Below are 15,825 nucleotides of genomic sequence, written 5' to 3' on the forward strand. Positions count from 1 at the left end.
TAAAACTAAATATTATGTTCATATAAAAAAACTATCAATTTTATGTGATAATAAAATCCAGATCAATTAAGTGTATATAACTGTGCGATAGTTCCATAGATATCCATGTTGCAACACTTGGGAGCCACCGTGGGGCAATGGTTAGCATGCCCGCCTTGGGTTCCATTCCTGCTTCGACCAAACACCAAAAAGTTTTTCAGCGGTGGATTATCCCACCTCAGTAATGCTGGTAACATTTCAAAGCTTCTCTAAGTGGTTTCACTGGAATGTGGAACGCCGTTCGGGCTCGGCTATAAAAAGGAGGTCCCTTGTCATTGAGCTTAACATGGAATCGGGCAGCACTCAGTGATAAGAGAGAAGTTCACCAATGTGGTATAACAATGGACTGAATAGTCTAAGTGAGCCGATACATCGGGATGCCGCCTAACCTATGTTGCAACACTTATCGTTTCAAATATTATTTTTTAAATTTATAAGGTATCATTTTTTAATTCCTTGCGTTCAATGAAGTTTAAAATCTTTCTTTTTGGAAAAAAACAAATAGAAAAATCTACCTTTTTGTTGGATTTAATTAACTCATGGCATATAATTCCATATTAGGCCTCAAATCATAATTTTAAATTGAGCTAAAGATTTTTGTTGGGAATTTTTTAGATAAAAATAAGAAATATAGCCCGTATTTTTGTCGGTATTGGTTTGGCGACTACACGTCCGAAATTATTTGAAACGTTCTTTAAAGCAAAAACTCCTTGTTTATATATAAAATAAGCCAAACTGGGACAAGGCTTGTGAAATTACCCCACAGAGATACAATTTACAGTTGTAGGTTTTTTTACTTTTTTTGTTCCTCTTTCTTACTTATTACCTTGCTAAGATTTTTTTTTAAATTCCATTACATCCAATTTGTATATACATTCAATCATGCGAAATTGTTTTTGCTTCTCCGTTTATTAACACAATGAATTTATTTTTCATTTGAACTCTATTGATCTTTTTTTTTTTTTAATTGCAGACCCCCCATGCCATCACATTCCGTAATGAACGCATACAATGGAAATTCCCAACAAAACATACAGAATCCAATTCTCTCGCCAACAAATGGTACCGTCCCAACAGGAAATATGTCGGCCCAACACCAGCACCAACATCAAAATCCTCAACATCCCTTAATAACTTCGCCACATTCATCTAACATGCCACCCAGTCGTCCTCAGTCTGCCTACTATCAACAACAATTTGGTCAGCATACGCATAATTTTGGTGCAAGCAATAATAGCAGTCACATGACACCACAACAACAGCAACAATTATATCGTGAACAACAACAACAAAGTTTAACACGATCGAAGAGCACACAGAATTTCCAACGTGATATGCAAAATCAACAAAGTTTACGCATGCAACAAATGATGGCTCCATCAATGCCCAATATGTACCATCAACAGCAACAAGGGCAGCAGCAGCAGCAACAACAACAAGTTGGAGTTCATGGAATATCGCACAGTATGGCTGCAAGTCAAAGCATGCAAAATGTTTCATCGTTGTCTGAGTCTCATAATATGACCAATCCTATCTTGGACCAGAGTAATGGCTATATGACACAGCCACAACATTCGCCAGCTGGTGGTGGAGGAGGCCAAACTTTACGAAGAAACATGCGACCCGATTTTATGGATGGTGCTCAACACTCTCCACAAATAACTCACCAGCAGGCGGGGAATTTTGTGACTTTACCACCCAAACCGGGACAGAACCAGCAGTTAACTCCTCCCAAACAGCAACAACAGCCTCCAACAGCGCCGAAACCCCAACAAAATCGCTTATCAGGCAGTCAACAACAATTCCCACCTCAGTCATATTTAAGTCAAACCTTGTATCCTCCTCAACAACAGCAACAACAACAACAACAGTCACAGTCCACCGATGATAAACCTCCTCTCCCACCGACCACCACTCACCCCCTATACAAAGCAACTCAACAAATCACACCCGGCATGAATTACATAGCCAGTACATTAGATCCTCCCAAAGGAGGATATATGCCCGTATCTGCTTCTGCCCTGCAACAGCATAAAAACATGTTAGGTACCAATCCTTGGGAAAGGGAGGAACGTGAAAAGGAAGTAGAGATGCGTAGAGAGCATATACGCCAATGGCGTGAACAACAGATTTCCGAATTGTCAGCTGTGGCCCAAAGAACCCCACAACAAGATGAACAACTCAAGACTCTAATACTCGAAAGAGACTTTGAGAGACGGGCCCAAGAGATGGAAGAACACGAAGATGAAAGTGAGCCCTCGTATGAGAAAGACAATGTTCAAGAAGTATTCCGCTTGAACCATCAACAAAATGTCATACAAACTCCAGTGACTAATTTCCGTCAAACGGAGGTTAAAATCGCCTCAGTCATGGACCAGCGTGGAAACAATTCCAATGAAACATCACCAATGTCATCTGCACGCAATTCCGCAGCCGAACCTGTTCAACCTCCACCTATACCTTCGAATCCTCCACCAACTACAGTTTCCACCACAATTGTAACGGGCAATAATAGCGTTCAGCCAAAATCCATATTGAAAAACAATCGTTATGATGGATCCAGTACGGCACCATCATCACCATCGAAGTCTCAAAAATCGGCATCATTTGCCGATGACAAACATTTACATACGGAACATCCGATTTCATCATTGGCACGTGATATATCTCATATGTCGATTACTAGCAATACATCGGCATCTACAACGACAACCACGACAAATGCAACGTATGACAGCAATATGAACACAGAAAATCTATCATCCAATAGCATAGTTCCACCACCTCCTCCGCCAGAAAGAAATAGCTCATATTTGATAATGTCACAACAGAAACAACGCAATTCCTCCATAGGTCTACTAAAGACAGCAACTATCAATTCGGCGGATATGCAAAAGAAATCGGTGGCGGCGAGCATTTTAATGAATAACAACAACAATAACATACAAAATAATTTAATATCATCGCAACAGTCATCACCATCCTCATCGACCATGGATGTGTTTAGTGCGACAACGATGACAACATCATCGTCAACTTCAAATCATCCGATTAGTTCAAGTCCCTCTTCGATGTTGTTGCGTGACAACAAACGTGTATCATTCCACGATGAAGAAAACAATTACGTTGGTAGTAATACTTCTTCAGCTTATCAGATGGACTTTAACACCGGTGTTGATCAACATAATATGACAAGTGATCTGAATACCATACGAGAGGATAACAGTGTAAGTATTTTATCCTATAAAATGTTCGATATTTTTTTTGTTTTTGTACAAAATAAAATGAAGTTCGAAAATCAAATTTTGAGGTGATCGAAAATATTAAAGTAATATTGACATTGTATTCCACCTCGAAATCACCACTTCTGGAAAGCTCAAAACACCTCTCGCATGTTGAAATTGAACGAGACCATACTCTGGATAAGTTTGGAAAAGTAATCGATGCGATACAACTGCACCGTTGTGCAATGCTTAGCATACCCGCCTTGCCCAAAGTGTCATGGGTTCAGTGTTGCCAGGGAAAATTTTCGGTTTACCCTACAAGGATAAAAAAAGTTCCCCACTTTCCCCTACATTCCCAAAAAATGTCCCTACAATTTCCCCTACAATATTTTTTGTTAAATTTGATCAAAATTTACAAAACCAAAATGGTTGAATGTGCTTATTATCTTAAAACATATAAAAATACAACGTATATTACGTAAAACTAAAGTTGTATCAGAGAGAATAAAAAGACAAGAGGATGCAACTGTGAAGCGAAACTGCGTCCGTAGGTGGCAGTCATGAGGAAAATTTCTCTAATATCATGCAGTTTTTTGGCAGACAATTTGAAATTATAACTGCCGATGCCTTTATAAAGAATTGTTCAAAACAGCACTTCGACCGCAACGTCGGTAATACCAAAGCTGCAGGCATTGTGCGACATCTATACGGTTGACATTTGTTGTTTTTGTAGAAGAAAAATTTTCCTTCTTGTTTGTTTTTCTTCTCTCTGGTTGTATTACCACCACGGTTGTCACAGTTGGTAGAATTCTACCAAAATAGTAGATTTTTTTCTGTTTGGTAGATTGGTAGAATTCTTGATGTTTTGGTAAGTCAAATCTTTATATAAATAAAATTTTGGAAAAAGTTTCTATAAAAAACTTTTTGGAAATTTTTCTATAGAAATAAATTTTGACAACGTTTTTATATAGAAATAACATTTTGACAAAATTTTCTATAGAAATAAAATTTTGACAAAATTTTCTACAGAAATAAAATTTTGACAAAATTTTCTATAAAAATAAAATTTTGACAAAATTTTCTATAGAAATAAAATTTTGACAAAATTTTCTACAGAAATAAAATTTTGACAACATTTTCTATAAAAAATAAAATGTTGACAAAATTTTCTATAGAATTAAAATTTTGACAAAATTTTCGATAGAAATAAAATTTTGACAAAATTTTCTATAGAAATAAAATTTTGACAAAATTTTCTATAGAAATAAAATTTTGACAAAATTTTCTATAGAAATAAAATTTTGACAAAATTTTCTATAGAAATAAAATGTTGACAAAATTTTCTATAGAAATAAAATGTTGAAAAAATTTTCTATAGAAATAAAATTTTGACAAAATTTTCTATAGAAATAAAATTTTGACAAAATTTTCTATAGAAATAAAATTTTGACAAAATTTTTTATAGAAATAAAATTTTGACAAAATTTTCTATAGAAATAAAATTTTGACAAAATTTTCTATAGAAATAAAATTTTGACAAAATTTTCTATAGAAATAATGTTTTGACAAATTTTTATACAGGAATAAAATGTTGACAACATTTTCTATAGAAATATTTGTTTGGTAAATTTATGGTAAAATTTTCTTCAAATTTTGGTAGATTTTGTGGCACGAGCGAGCGGTAACGATGGTTACCACACAATGTTAAAGATCAAGCCTTGCCAGCTTCTAATTTCCTCCTTTAGGGCCACCAAAATGTAAAACTTATTAAAAATTGTGTTGAGTGAAAAAGTCCCTACATTGTGCCCCTACGTACCTACAAGACGCTAAATATTAGAAAAAAACCTACATGTAGGCAATTTCCCCTACTTCTGGCAACACTGCATGGGTTAAATCCTAGTTTCTACCGAACATCAAAATGTTTTAAGCGAATGATTATCCCTTAATGCCGCTTGCAGTTCCGTTTGTTTCAAAACTTCTCAAGGTGGACTCGGCTATAAAAAGGAGGTCCCTTGTCATTGAGCTAAACATAAAATCAGGCAGTTGTCATTGATAAGAGAAAAGTTCACCAATTGTGGTATCGCAATGGGCTGATACTATACCTAAGCTAATTTAACCTATCCTGCTTCAAGTCTGTTTTAATGAATAAAATCCGTGGGGAAGACTTCATAACTTTTAGAACAACTTAGAATCATTCTTTTTTTCTAGCAACCCTAAAAATGTTTTGTTTTTTTTTCTAATTTTAGTTTCAAAATGTAGATGCTTCCATGCTGCCATCTATGCCGGCTACACCGGATACTGCTGCTTGGAATACAACTGTACAATCAACACCAGGTGTTATAGGAGCTCAAGAAGTTTATAGGTAAATAGCACATATATAATTGCTAGGCGAAGTCATATGGGAATTCCATAACACAAATTTTTCTATATGTTTTTGCAGAGATCCACGTACCAGACGTTTGGCGGAGAAACAACAACAGCAGCAACAACGCAATACAGAAGCTGTACCGGAAAAGCTATCATTTAAAGAGAAAATGAAAATGTTTGCATTGGAATCGGGCGAAGATAATACACCAAAAGATAAATTGAAAATTTCAAGGGCACAAAGGGACATTGATGCAGTGCATTGAGAACAAAATAAGACATTGTAGTATATCCATTTAAACAGGGATAAGACATAAAAACTTCCACATAATACAAAGCATTGTATACATAAACTCAACAAAGGAAGGAATACAATTTGAATTATTATTATTTTTAACAATTTTGTTATAAATTCTACAAATTGAAAAAGCAGAAAATACTAATAACGAATTTGCTTAAGAAGGCAATAATATTGAATATGTTTTTATTTTCATTTCTTATTATTACTATTATTTTATTTTTATGTATCTTTTAAACGACATAATTAGCTTTAAGGCTTTAAAAGAAAAAAAAACAAAACCTACATATAAATATAGAGAAAGTAAAAAAAGTGTATAAAACCCTAAAGTGTTTACCATAAAACAAAATCGTATTAATAATAATAATATTTTTATCATTACTACATACATATGTATAATTAAAATAACAAAAAAACTATACGAGAATTGTTAGAAATGTAACAAAATAGTAAACATTCTTTTTGAATTATAAAATTTTCTCTGCGTTTTTCTTTATAATTTTTCGTTCTTTTTCTCTATTTGGAGAAAAATTAAAAAAGTAAAATAATTTTTAGTTTTTTTTAAGTTTATGCATAACTTTGTAAATCATTGATTTTTTTTCTTTAAATAAAAGGAAATATATTTATGTAAAAACAAAATATTTGAAAACGATAACACCACAATTCAATTTAATAAAAGATAAGTAAACAAAGGTTTTAATATATAATTAAACAATTAATATAAACAAAACTAATTCACTTTAACTAACACCTATATAGAATTACATTAACCGTATGGTCCAATTATTACCTAAACAACTTACTAATATCTTAGCAAACTAACTATTGGGTTTTGGAGATGCTTTTGGCTTTAGAAAAATACATATTTTTATAAAAAGTCTTTGAAATATATTAACAAAATGTAAAAAAAAATTATTATTAAAGTTCTTATTGTTTCTTTTTTTTTAATTTATTATTATTATATTTATATGACTTGGGAAAAATCAGCTGTACGTTTTAATATATCTTGAAATTCGCTTTGGAAACTACAGACAAAACTGCAAAGCATTGGATCGACCCGTGTGTATAAATCCCTATCCACCCGTTTGTATAAATCCCTGTCCAAAAACGGTACGCTACAAGAAAACAGATCACAATGTTATGGAATTAGCCAGTCTAACCTGTGGTTTTACATCTTCTAAAGAACATGTTGAAAATTGTGGGTTTACCAAATAAATTAGGAACTAAATTATAAGTCTAGTGTAGTAAACAGAAGCTATAGTCACTGTGGCCAAGCGTTATCGTGCTGAAAAATCACTTTGTATTGCCGATACAAAGCCAAATACCCTAAATAAGCTTCTTTCTATGGACATACGACTTTGCCGTCAATGTTGAAGAATGGCATGGGTAGTCATATTAATTTTTTTTTTTCATCTGAAACTATGGGATGCAAAACCCTTTCTGTGTTACATTTTGGAGCCCCCATTTGCTGCTTAAAGTTCTAAATACAAGTTGCTATAATAATTTTGCAAAAATTTGGCTCAGAATATTTGAATTGTGTGTAAATGTGATTGTAAGATAAGTTGTACAACTAATCTCATTACCATTCGGATAACATCAAATTGTTTTTATTATGGATAATTGTCCGCCGTCGATAAGACAAATTTATATCGGCTTACCCGTCAAGCCGCCGCCGCCGGAAGCAAAAAATTAGTATTAACCGCCGCCGACAAAAATGGGTCGGCTTCATTCTCTGAACCAAATACAGAACATTTTATCCTGTGGCACTTCATGAAGAGAACGATCTTAAGAATGCCAAATGGAGAAACGTTATAGAAAATCTAATTATGGATTAAAGTTCAACCAAGAGAAACCTCTTTTTTATGGTGATAAATATTGACAATTGTATGCTCTGAGCAAGCTTTCAATGAAGGAAACACATGATTGACAAGAGAATAAGGTGAACCAATAGATTAGGTTAGGTGCACTTGCAGCTCTATATTTTTAGGCTCACTTAGACAATTCAGTCCATTATGATTATAGCCACTTTTCACATTTAGAGAAGCTTTGAACCGCTCAGACATTTCATCAGTATTATAAAGAGGGGAAAAACTACTGTTAAAAACCCCGCTCGATGGTGTTCGATCGAAACTGCGATTGAATCCCAGTCCTCTTTGTATGCAAAGCGGAAATTCTAACCATTGCACCGCCTAGAAACGGACCTTCTAGGTTCAAAATACTGAGCCCGCTTTTTGATATTTTGCAAACAGTTAAATTGTGGGGCCCATAGGTCTGTCCAGCAAGAAAACATCGAGATCGGTCCATAATTGCGGATTTGACAGCTAAAACATACCCCCTAGGTTACCAACTTTCAACGCCTACAGGTCAGCCCGTGGACCCACTAGAGACCCACAAATTTGCAAACTTTGAGGAAACTACCTCAGCTTTCTCACAAAGAAAAAATTATGTTGATATCCGTTCGAAAGTTACAGAATTATTTCCAAAAAAAGCAATTTGGAACCACTGTGCGCTGGGGGCATGTTTAGGTTAGGTATGGTGGCAGCCAGTTATTTCAGGCTCACTAAGACTATTCTGTCCATTCGGATACCACAAGTGGTGGACTTCCTCTTATCGGTGAATGCTGCCCGATTCTATTTTTAGCTCAATGCAGGGGACCTCCTTTTTTATTGCCAAAACGGCGTTTCACAATGCGGTGAAACAAATTAGAGAAACGCTGAAAAACTTTTTCGCGTTTGATCGAATCTGAGATTAAACCCATGACACTTTACATGGAAGGTGGACATGCTAACCATTGCACCAGGATGTCTCCCAGACTAGGGCAAAGAGGTATTCCTACTGTTTGCTGTGAACAATTCATACTACAATTAAAAATCAATAAATAGTAAACATAGTTCTTTTGGAAAATATGTCATACCGGCACACTGGGAAGGAGAAAGACTCTATGGAAAAACTTGATTGGGTTTATACGAGTTTATATCCGAATCAATTTATTGTCGTGGTTAAAGTAGACTTAGTTCTTGTTTAACCCTTGTGCACTCCTTGGATAGATGACCTTTCCACGTGCGGATTATGGAAATATTTTATTTTTATTATTATCTTCTAAAAACATACATTTCATCCCCGTAATGGATAAATAAAAGTAAACAAAAATATCAAATAACTAAAGGAATAAAAATTACGTTTTACAATCAATGTTGGGTCAAATTGTCCCAAGGAGTGCACAAGAGTTAACTTTGCATGTACACAGAAAAAAATTTCACGAAAAATTTTCCAATTAAAGTCTTAATTGAGTTTTAAAAAATATTCAAGTAAAAATTTAATTATTTAAACATTTTTTTAAATTAAAACAAAAATCAATCACAAAAATTAATAGTATTAATTAATTGTTTAATTTGATCAATTAATTTTTTAATTGACTTTCAATTATTTTTTCATTGATACTATCATTTCTGTGATTGAAGACATTTCAATTAAAAATTAATTGGATCAATTAATTTCGTGAATGAAGACAAAAAATATAGTGCGTATGTATGAGTATATTTAATATTATTTTTTCATTATCATAATTTTAATATGTTCCCTTGTTTATATTCAAATAATTAAAAAAAAAAACTAATTAAAAACGAACCGTCCTTCAAATATCGTCGTTACAAAATACAATTTTTGAAAATTATTAATAGAAAGCAACATTAAATTTATAGCACTTTTTCTTAATAGTCCTGAATCTTAGTAAAAAATGATTAGATGAATAATTACCATAGTAATAAAAAAAGACCAATTTTCCCCGAAAGCTTTAAATGGGCTATATTGTATATACAAATATAAATAAAAAAAACAATTATTCATAAAACTTAAGAATAGTTTCAATAAAATCAAAACTATTTTAAACTAAAATATAAGATCACCCTAAAAGTAAGCTTTAATTACCGAGTGCAAGGAGAAGATTATAAATACAAAAAAAAAAATTAAATTAAAATATTCCTAAAAATGATCGCAAGAACTACTAGAGAATTGAATTACGTATGGACCAAGCAAAAGTTTTCCTAAAAGCAAAAAATGATTTAATCAATGAACGGGTTTTAAACATACTTTAATACTTAACTAAAGCAAAAATACAAAACCTATAGCTTTAAGAAAATTTAAGAAAACTAACAAAACAACAAAAAAGACCAATGTTCAATTATTTTATTCAAATCAAACCTAACAAAATAAAATACTCTTCATATATTTTTGAATCGTTATTAAATATGTAAAAAAACAAAAACTAAAATAACTGTTTAAAATCTTAACTAATCCTAACCACCATTGTTTATTAGAAGTTGTTCTAAAGATTTATTAATTATAAATGTTAGTTGAAGAACTGGTAAAAGAAATCGAAACAAATATTTTTCCTTCGAATAAAAGCGTAATTAAAAAATGTTTCGTGAAATGCGAATTTGGAATAATTTTTTTCAATTTTGCTTAAGCATGGTTTTAAAGGCAAAAATCATTGTAGAAGGCAACTAATTGCAACAGACACAAGTGGTCAATTTAATAATTCACGTAAGAACATAAATTTTTGCAATAGCCAGCCCCTTAAAAATATATGTCCACTCTCCAATGTGAAAGAAAAGGAGAATCATAAATTAGGAAAATAAAACGTCATAAGATACTAAAAATTATAATCGTGCCTGTTCTGTCACACACATGTATCGCTTTCGTAACGCTTCACACTTAAGAGTTGTTCTGGACTAGACTTGACCATTAGCGTAGGTTAGGTTAGGTGGCAGCCCGATGTATCAGCCTCACTTAGACTATTCAGTCCATTGTGATACCACATTGGTGAACTTCTCTCTTATCACTGAGTGCTGCCCGATTCCATGTTAAGCTCAATGACAAGGGACCTCCTTTTTATAGCCGAGTCCGAACGGCGTTCCACATTGCAGTGAAACCACTTAGAGAAGCTTTGAACCCCTCAGAAATGTCACCAGCATTACTGAGGTGGGATAATCCACCGCTGAAAAACGTTTTGGTGTTCGGTCGAAGCAGGAATCGAACCCACGACCTTGTGTATGCAAGGCGGGCATGCTAACCATTGCACCACGGTGGCTCATTTACCATTAGCGTAGCTAGACAATTTTTCTAGGGGTGGGGAGTGTATCTATAGCCCCCTAGCAAAAAATTAATAGACTGAAGTTATAGGTTCAATTAATGTTTTATTTTATAAATTTAATAAAAAATCAGACTTCAACATAACTAGACAATTAATTTATAAAAAAGCGACTAAAAGTAGTTCCACACTTTCAAAAAAAAAAAAAAAATGCGTGTTGTCCTAATGGCACGACTAAAGAAGTTTATTATTTTAACTACGCAGGAAGTTGTTTTAGTTCATCTTTTTAAAACTGGTTTTTTTTCGTATATTTAATGGGTATTTTTTTTAATAGGTTAAAAAAGAGTAAGAGTTTATAAAATGGTACAAATTTTTCAAATTTTGCCTCAAAACTGCTAGACATTCTAGAAAATTGTAATATTTTAATAATTTTTGAAAATATTCTAGGTCAAATGTTCTGACATGCGTTATAATGCATTAAAAACCAAAAAACTTATAAAAAAATATTCGGGAAACCCTCCTCAGAGGCCTTCCTACGCTTATGCACTTGGCACCGTCACAGAACTGAAAAATGTACACGAACATTTTTTCTGTGTGGGCCAAGTGCACAGCTATAGTACGCAAAGATAGAAGATTTTTAACACAAATAAGTAAAGGATTTTGAAATTTTAATATGTGTTTTATATATATTTGAACATTTCATTAAGCAAAATCAGTTGAATATGCCACGAAATATAATTTTATAAAATTATCTAAAATTTTGAACGAAAAATTCTTCTAAATGGTGTATATTTTTAGGGGTTGTTTGTTTTTTTCCATATTCTACTGTAATTTTTCTGTAAAATACGTTTATTTTATGGCTGCTGTCTGCAAATAAAATGTATTTCAGAAAAAACTCTGCTTTTTGGATTTTTCGATCAGAAATTCCAAAAAGTCTTCTCAAGTGTAAGCCAGAACAACTAACTTTTTGAGAGGTGTGAAGTATGTATGCTGTGCGGTGAGACTCAAAACAGGCAAGAATAATCCTACGCAACCACCGTGGTGCAATAGTTAGCATATCCGCTTTGCATAAAAATGATTTTGGGTTTAATCCCAGTTTGGACAAAACAGCAAAAAGTTATTTCAGTAGTCGATTCTCCCTTCTCAGTAATGGCGGTGATATTTTTGGGAGTTTCAAAGCTTCTCTAAGTGGTTTCACTTTGTTGTTGTTGTTGTAACAGTTTAAATGTAATTTTATCCAATAGTTCATGACTTTGGTACTTCAGCTGATGCCCAGATCTAGGAACTCTGCGATAAGGGTGGGGTGCGTCCAGAGTGATCTGGTGGTGAGTCGAGTAGGTTTAGCTGAGCAAGCAAAAAGATGACGAGTGTCTTGTGGCCCTTGGTTACAGAATGGACACACGTAAGCTACGCTGCTATCAATCACTGATAGGTAGGCCGCCCTCGTTGCAGTCGGGTCTACGGCCCGGGGCGGACACAGGGTTTTCAACCCTGTCCAAGGACTGTAAACCCCCATTTAGAGTATGCTTATTTCCCGAAAAAAACTCGAAAATATCTACTCCAAAGGGCTACAACAACAACTAATAGGTAGGAATTGAGGCGGCTGCACTTGCCTGATCTTAATTGGGCTAAAACCACCTTAGTCTGCCTTGGGAGGTCTCTTTACTCCGGTGGTATGGGCGGTGGTCGATGGTTTAACTTTAATACGAATCTCCCTTCAAACTCAGCTATAAAATGATGATCACTTGTCATTCAGCTAAACATTGAATCGGAAATCATCTATTGTGATATCACAAATGATTAACTTCTCTCCTCTCAATGAGTACTTCCCGATTCTATGTTAAACACAATGAATCAGAACGGCGTTACACATTTTTCTGACACCACTTTGAAACATCATGAGCATTACTGAGAGGAGGTATTCCACCCCTGAAAAACTTTTTGGTGTTTGGTCGAAACTATAAATGAACCCCTTACCCTTTTTATGCAAAGCGTACCCGCATGCCAATTTATTGTAGACAAAATAAGAACAGGTAAGTTTTAGCGCGTCTTGTATTTGCATTGTCTAAGTGGCTGAACAGCGGAACACAGTTACAAAAACAAAATCTTACCTTACTGCAAACCCCAGGGTAGACATCAGGAGTTTCACGTATCCAAGGACTGCAAACTCTCTATTTGAGTACAGATAAAAACTACAATCACGGCCAATTGATTTACTTTCATTGTAACTAAAATTTTTATTCTTCCATATTGCTGCACCGCTGAACGTATAAATGTTGCTTTTTACAATTCTTAGGCACTGAACTTGTCACATTTTACCTTGAATTGACCAGGAAATCTCCTTCACTAATTATATAATGCGCCGTCACGGACGACAATGATCGTTTGAAACATATGCCAGATATTGGCCACACGAAGACATAATCGATGCTGCTGCTTGTTAATGTGATCGATAACACATTTATCGATTATTTAGTCATCGCCGACAATTCCAAGAAATTGACCACACTGTAAGATTCTTTACGAAAGCATTCCCTTCGGAAAAAACTTATAGTCTGGACCGCATATAAAAAAGCTGTTTGACTTTATTACAGTGACAAAATTACTTCGCACAGGAATTGTTAAGAAAAACATATTGTGAACTTTCTAGAAATGTCTGAACTTTTATTGATTCTAAACGTGAGTACAATGGAAAAATATAATAAATATATTTCTAAGAAAAAGGAATTTTTAAGCATTTCTTAAACCATGGGAATAAATACGATGCTGGTTATTATCTGAAAACAAAAGCAAAATAATAGCCACATATTAAAATTTGTAATTATTAATTATTTACCTTTATAAGGAATATAGCTGGCTATTTATATATCTTGGAAAGTTTTAATTTTGCCATAGCGATTCTTTAATTCTTCAGAGAGTTTAATTTCATCAGCAATTATCAAATATTGTTTATCGGTTAGACAAGTCAACTGCTGTTCTTGTGACAAATCGATTGTTTTTAACATTTGCCCCTCTGTTTTGGACCATTGCCATAGAGCCTTCTGCAGTATCCATTTGGAAGCCAAATCTTTATAATAGTTTTCCCTTAATTGATCAACTTTTTGTAATTTTTTCAAATATTCCAAACTCTTGTCATGATATTCAAGGCTATCAATAGATCTCATCAGAAGAGCTGATGTTAGAAGGCACCATTTACTGTCTGGTTCATATTCCAAAAGGCTTTCACATGACTCTAATTGCATTTTAAGTTGTTCCAAGACATCTGGTGTATAATTAGTGGAGGCATCTAGAGGTAGGAAATAGTAAACGTCTTCAGTGTACTGTTTAAGAGGTAGTAAATGACTATTAGACAGAGAGGCAGAGGTAACCTCTATATTCTTATAGACTAAGGGGTCGTCGATATTGCAACGGCTGTAAAACATCGTATCTGACACCTCATTATTTACGGTTTCAAATTCCTGCAGTTCTAATTTATTATCTTCCCCATCGGAAAGAATGACCTTAAGACCTTCCTTGGTTGTGGGTTTGGTGAATGATAGAATGGTTTTATTCTTACTGCTTCTAAATGCACACACATCCAGCTCTGGCTGTGAATAACCCAAAAGCCATCGTTGGTAGAACCAAGCAGAACTATCATAGGGATCTGTAAACGCCGCTGTTAATACCATTTCCAATTCTTCCTTTAACTTCTCTTCACTCATTGGTCGCTTGGGTTTTGCATTGCCTTCATAGGGATACATTGCAGGCAAGAGCAAACTTCTGTGATGCCATGAAGAATAATTGGAAAAATTCACTTTGATTTTCTCCGTGCAAAAATCTAATTCCTCTTCTTTGGGCACTTGGGCCTTTTCCACCACATAGCGTTTGTAGTCCCATGTATGGAAATTCCGTTCATCCATTTTCAAGTATTTATTACACAGCATAACCTCTCGTTGCCAATTGGCATTTGGAGATTTCTCCAGGAGCCACATACGATGGTGCCAAATGTTATAGCTTTTTGGATTGACCAATAAACATTGCTCTGTTAGAGAAATTTCCGTATCCAAGACTTTGTGTATGCGATCTTCCTTTGTGCCATCTGCTTCTGACAATTCCTCGCCTTCGATGTTCTTTATTTTAGCCAATATGCATTCTCGTCTTATATTCCACAGGGTAGACACATCAGGATTACGTTGAAGTATGGGAGTAGTATAGGTCAACATTTCATCATCGTATTCTTGATTCTGTCTCTTACTATGGATTTTTGTCGTGGCTGCTTTGTAGGCTTTGACTTTTAATGCCTGTTCTTTCTTTTTTCGTTCCTTTTCCTCTTCGGTGGTACGTACTTTTAAGCGGCCATGCATTTTGAAGTGTGGATTTTTTAATTAGACAAATTTTATCCGAAAAAAAAATCAAATCAAAGAAATTGGTTTTCTGCCCTATGACTACTAATCATAGACAGTAGAAATAGACAGCAATTGACTTGTATGCGTTGCCAACGCATACATTTTTATGACAAATACCATTGACATTTATCAGCTGTTGGGTATCCCAGTAAAAAAAGATGAGTGTTTTTCAAATACAACACCTTTTCAGTTTGAGGGTAAATATCATTTTCAAATTAAATTCAACTTGAATTGAAACACCTCACCATCAATACATATTTAAATATTTTGCGAATTAATTCCAAATCGCCAAAATGTTGACGAAATCTTTGATAATTTGATGAAAATAATTGTAGAAAACTTTGACAAAACACTAGCCAGCAAAAAAAGTGTCGCCAAAAGAGTAGTGAAAAATGTTCTCTTTGGATCCGGAAGTAGTGCCAAATT

At 34.1% G+C, this 15,825-nt stretch overlaps 2 protein-coding genes across 6 annotated transcripts in view; one reads left to right on the plus strand and one right to left on the minus strand.

Annotated features, from left to right (window-relative positions):
- The window catches only part of cno (adherens junction formation factor afadin), a 223,118-nt gene extending 216,718 nt beyond the window's left edge, over window positions 1-6,400 (plus strand). For all 5 annotated transcript variants that reach the window (XM_075289177.1, XM_075289174.1, XM_075289178.1 and 2 more), the window contains 3 exons: window positions 1,013-3,266; window positions 5,510-5,625; window positions 5,704-6,400. In XM_075289177.1, the coding sequence (XP_075145292.1) occupies window positions 1,013-3,266; window positions 5,510-5,625; window positions 5,704-5,893 (2,560 nt within the window). In that variant the 3' untranslated portion in view covers window positions 5,894-6,400. The remainder of the gene's footprint in view (window positions 1-1,012; window positions 3,267-5,509; window positions 5,626-5,703) is intronic.
- A 7,249-nt stretch (window positions 6,401-13,649) lies between these two features.
- RabGGTa (Rab geranylgeranyltransferase subunit alpha) lies at window positions 13,650-15,456 on the minus strand. Its single transcript, XM_075289181.1, has 2 exons — window positions 13,851-15,456; window positions 13,650-13,791 (listed from the first exon to the last, which is right to left on the minus strand). The coding sequence occupies exon 1, from the start codon at window positions 15,355-15,357 to the stop codon at window positions 13,876-13,878; it is 1,482 nt and encodes a 493-aa protein (XP_075145296.1). The 5' UTR covers window positions 15,358-15,456; the 3' UTR covers window positions 13,650-13,791; window positions 13,851-13,875.
- Window positions 15,457-15,825: the final 369 nt, after the last annotated feature.

This window comes from Haematobia irritans, chromosome 1 (assembly GCF_050003625.1).
Source record: "Haematobia irritans isolate KBUSLIRL chromosome 1, ASM5000362v1, whole genome shotgun sequence".
Classification (NCBI taxonomy): Eukaryota; Metazoa; Arthropoda; class Insecta; order Diptera; family Muscidae; genus Haematobia; species Haematobia irritans.